We start from the raw sequence: 4,436 nt of genomic DNA, 5'->3' as shown, positions 1-4,436 counted from the left end.
TTCACACGGGAATGCGTGGTGTTATGGTAATGTGTGGACGTGTACGCGGGGATTGCTGTAGTTAGGCGTTGTGACGTGTACGGATGCTTGTAGGTTAGCGTTGTGAAGTGTACGGATGCTGTACCGGTTTAGAGCATTCAGTAGGCAGTGGTATAACGGATGCTGTAAGTTTATAAGGCTCAGTTGTGGTCAGTGGTTACTGTTGAAGTGCCTCATGTAAGAAGTGTTATACAGTTGTGACTTGGGTTACGGGATGCTAGGAGGTTAGCATTGTGACGTTGTACGCTTGACGATGTAATGTACGTTAGCATTGGTGGACGGTGTAAGTGAGTTTGTAAGTGTAAAGATGGTCAGAGGTGGTTTAAGGCATTGCAGCAGCATTACTGTGTGGTTTACGTGTTATGTGACGAGATGACTGGCTTATGTTTGGACAGCTCAGTTGTGACATGTTATTTGTACGGATGCTGATAAGATATATAGTATTTTCAGGAGACGTAGATACGGTTTAGTATGTAGTTAAAAGTCTTATTTGTTGACAGAAGTGGTTAAAAAGGCATTGACCTAGATGCATAGTAGGTTGGTAATTCAAACAGCGATTCTGTGTTACACATTCTCATCCTATTAGGATGCACTTGATAACTGAATGCCTACGCAGTAGATGAGTAGTGTACGATATAAAATAGATAGTAGTTTAGCATTGTGGGACGTGTACGTGTAGATTGTTTCTCGATTAATGTTTGAAACTTTGGTGGAACTAGTTTGTCTGCTAAGAGTGTGTCAATGGCCCTGTAGTTTCGCCCATGCTCGACAAGCTAGAAAAAAGGGAGTTATAGCTAGTGCAATAGCCATATTGTGCTCGATTACGTGTAGTGAGACATGCTCTAGTTAAGCAATTGTGAGTGTACGGATGCTGTTAGTTCGCATTGTGACGTGCTACGGATTGCGTGTCGGTAATGTTAGTCGCACTTGTCGAGCGGTCTACTGAGGTAGCGGGAGTCTGCGGAGGGGCTCCTGATGTAGGTTGTCATAAATGTGTTAGAAAGACACCTGGTCGGCTGATGTACTCGGGCATGCATGATACGCTATATTGCTATTTGGACTGCTGTCTGATGTAGACGAGGGTGCTGCATGTAGTAGTATAAGCAGCTTTGACTAGAAGGTGTTGCTACGTGGGAATGTCCGCTGATGTTCGACTGATGTTGGCACGTCTTTCCAGTATCAGAACTTTGTGAGCTAACGGATTATAGACACTTTGAATTCAGAGTCTATGCTGTGGAGTGCTTTCTGTGTAACGAAACACCAGAGAGTAAGATTACTGGCATAGAGGGCAGTTATTGTTATGTAGTTTTTTGTCGTGCACGGTCTAATCTGCAATAATGCACATTTTTGTTACTCTCTCGGTTTTATGGATTCATGTAGGGAGGGTTGCCCCTAGCTGGAGGTAGTTAGCGTGAGGGTGTGAGACAGTAGGTGGAGTGTTGTTTAGTCGCTGGTGATTTCGAGATGAGGCATGTGTGACAAGCCTGTCGTTGTACTATGAGATGTCGGTCGCTCAAGGGGGGTCGTTCTGAGTCTCGCATCTCGCATTTGATCGTGTGTTAAACAGAAAGGCTGTTCTAAGTGTACAGTCTATTGAGTAGTACTGCGACTTAGTAGCGCGGTAGTGTCTACAACTGTAGTTAGCATTGGCACGCTGTGTCTCACCAGATGATCTCGCTCTGGATCTGAATTCAGATGTCAGCGCACTGTCTAGATTGTGACGTTGATCCGAGAAGAATGTTAAATCGGGACACTGTCAGGTTACGTATTAAATCTAGAGAGGGACATATATTGACTCGGGAAGAGAGTATTCAAAAATTACGAATCTGATAAGTTCGAGTGTGCAATTTTCTCGTCAGCTCAACTATTATGTGTTTTAGTATTAAAAGCGCTGTTAGAGTGAGAATGAGAAGCCCTCATAGTCAGATCTGAATAGTTTCTCAGACAGGGCTCCATCAGAGCACAAGTAGTGTCATGCAGTGAAGAGAATTGTTTTATAGTTGGAGGAGCTGGAGGTTCCAGAGACGTGCTATAGTGATCGTACAGAGACCATAGATCACTCGTGTGTATTGGTGGTAAGCAATATACAAAGACAAAAGAAGTCGTTCTTGATGAAGGCAGTGTCTAGGTACTCAGTGGCTCCCTGCCCAGAAGATAGCAGGGGACCTGCAAAGAGAAATCTCAAATGTAGGATACATCTTTACAGGTGTATTCTCATTGTGATATGTCGATTGTCTTTAAAATGTCGCACTCCCGTATCATGAGCCCTATCATAGCTCAAATGCCACTGTAGATGGACTAACAAACAACTCAGAGAACACTGACTGGTTCCCAGTATCACTTTGTAATTGATCTGTGACGACCGTGTGCAGACACAGGAGTCTAATGAAATCACCTTATTGGTGTAATCCGCGTTGCCTCTCTATGCACTTCAATGAACATAGTTGTGAAAAAAGAGAATGCGTAAGGAGGAGGAGATCGGGTTGCACAAATGGATAGTTTGGCGTTTGAATAAAAAGAAAAATGGCTATAGACCATACTATTAAAATCAGTCCTGACAGCATCTGACAGTATTATCAACTCGGAAGGAAGTGAAATGCATCAAAGGTTTGGCAAGGTTCCAGAAGATAAGGTTATGTAAAAAAAAAATGAATGTTGATTGATGCACATGAGATGTAGTAGATATAAATGTGTCATATCAAGTCGTTGAGAATTGATATGCGTGCAGATCCAAATACAGATAGACCTTTGACGGCGGTATGGTATATGTGCAAGGGCACGGTTTGGGTCAGAATTGTTTTGACATTGTTCAATGTTTTTTAATTCTGGCTGTTTTTTGACCTTTTCGTTAATAGCTTTTGTCGTAATGATTCTTGTTGACTTGTTTCTCTTCTGTCTGTAAGTGTGCTAATGACTTGGAGCTGCTCGCCATATCTTAGCCCAGGAAGCTCTTGAAAGACAATAGTAGTTTTTTCATAATCTCAATGAGGAGCTTACCTTCCTGGTCGCATAAAGGGTTAACTTGGTAATGTACCTAATGATAGATAAAGTGTGTAAGAGAAGCAATACTGAACGACGCTCGCGGGCTTTGCTGTCACCGCTGGCTCTTGTTCAGCATCGTTTCCACGCTCAGTTGTCGATGGTATTGACAAAGGGGTAGGGCTCAAATAATCACACCTGCTGAAGGTAAGCCTATTCAGAACCGTCAACTTGACACCACAAGATTGAGCTACATTTTACTTGTGGGGGAAAAGGCAAAACTGAGAAGACCTCCACATGGCTCGCGTCGTCTGCATCCTCAAGTCGAGGACACCAGCATTCTAGAGTGCACTGATACCAGGAGGTGGACTCGACGTTTGCTATATAGAAACAGATGCTACGAGGACCTCATCGCCGAGGTGACCCATGACGGTACTTGATTATGAACCACATTTAGAGGGCTGATCAAGAAGGTTGGGCGTGAGCGTTCTGTGACATCTATATTATAAGCCGAGGATTGTTCGTAGTCAAGAGCTTAGTTTTGTATACTCGTGTCAGAAAGGTTGGCACTGGGACTAGTTTCTATAAAACTGAAAATTGTCTATGATTGGGGTATTTCAGTAGAGGTGTGAGGTGTATACGTTGCTTATATAAGCGTAAAGATAGAACCAATCTAGAGGCTATCAGAGGTGACTGACGTTCTATAAACCAATCTAGAGGCTATCAGAGGTGACTGACGTTCTATAAACCAATCTAGAGGCTATCAGAGGTGACTGACGTTCTATAAACCAAGCACGATTTTATTTCAGAGTTTCTCTCGCGATCCCATTTTAAAATCAGGCGACCCCTAGTTTGGGAAACGTTACCCTACACCGTACCAGCTCCCTACTCAAATGGAAGTGGATATTCAGCCACGGGTATTAAAATAGGTTAAGGTTAGGATTAACATTAGGGTTTAGGGTTAAGGCATGGGGTTAGTGAACCGCCATCCGGAACCATTCAAAATCTGCCTGTCTATATCAATCACAGCACCAGACAAGTTCTGTTAGACACAATGCCAATGACTATGGGTAGTTTTTGACTGACAAACCTCTTCTGCTCATGCCCCTCGTGTGTGTGTGTGTGTGTGTGTGTGTGTGTGTGTGTGTGTGTGTGTGTTCTGTGCAGATGGCGCCAGCCCCCGTCTGGACCCGGACACAGCCCACCCCAAGCTGCTCATCTCTGAGGAGAACAGGAAGGTGTCTTACAGCGAGGTCCAGCAGGCCTACCCGGAGCATGGGGCTCGCTTTAGCTCCTTCCCCCAGGTCCTGGCCTCTAAACCCCTGGAGGGGGGCCGTGCGTACTGGGAGGTGGAGGTGGAGGAAGACGAGGGCAAATGGAAGGTAAGAGGTCAGAGGATGTACCGTTTAAGCTCAGAG

The 4,436-nt window shown here is 44.4% G+C and overlaps 1 protein-coding gene across 1 annotated transcript in view; it reads left to right on the top strand.

Annotated features, from left to right (window-relative positions):
• si:dkey-29p10.4 (tripartite motif-containing protein 14) overlaps positions 1 to 4,436 on the top strand; it is a 30,108-nt gene that overhangs the window by 22,337 nt on the left and 3,335 nt on the right. The window contains exon 10 of the mRNA XM_024140958.2: positions 4,186 to 4,400. Coding sequence (XP_023996726.2) covers positions 4,186 to 4,400 — 215 coding nt within the window. The remainder of the gene's footprint in view (positions 1 to 4,185; positions 4,401 to 4,436) is intronic.

The sequence above is a fragment of the Salvelinus sp. IW2-2015 genome, unplaced genomic scaffold (genome assembly GCF_002910315.2).
Source record: "Salvelinus sp. IW2-2015 unplaced genomic scaffold, ASM291031v2 Un_scaffold2340, whole genome shotgun sequence".
Classification (NCBI taxonomy): domain Eukaryota; kingdom Metazoa; phylum Chordata; class Actinopteri; order Salmoniformes; family Salmonidae; genus Salvelinus; species Salvelinus sp. IW2-2015.
This window is presented reverse-complemented; position numbering and strand designations above follow the sequence as displayed.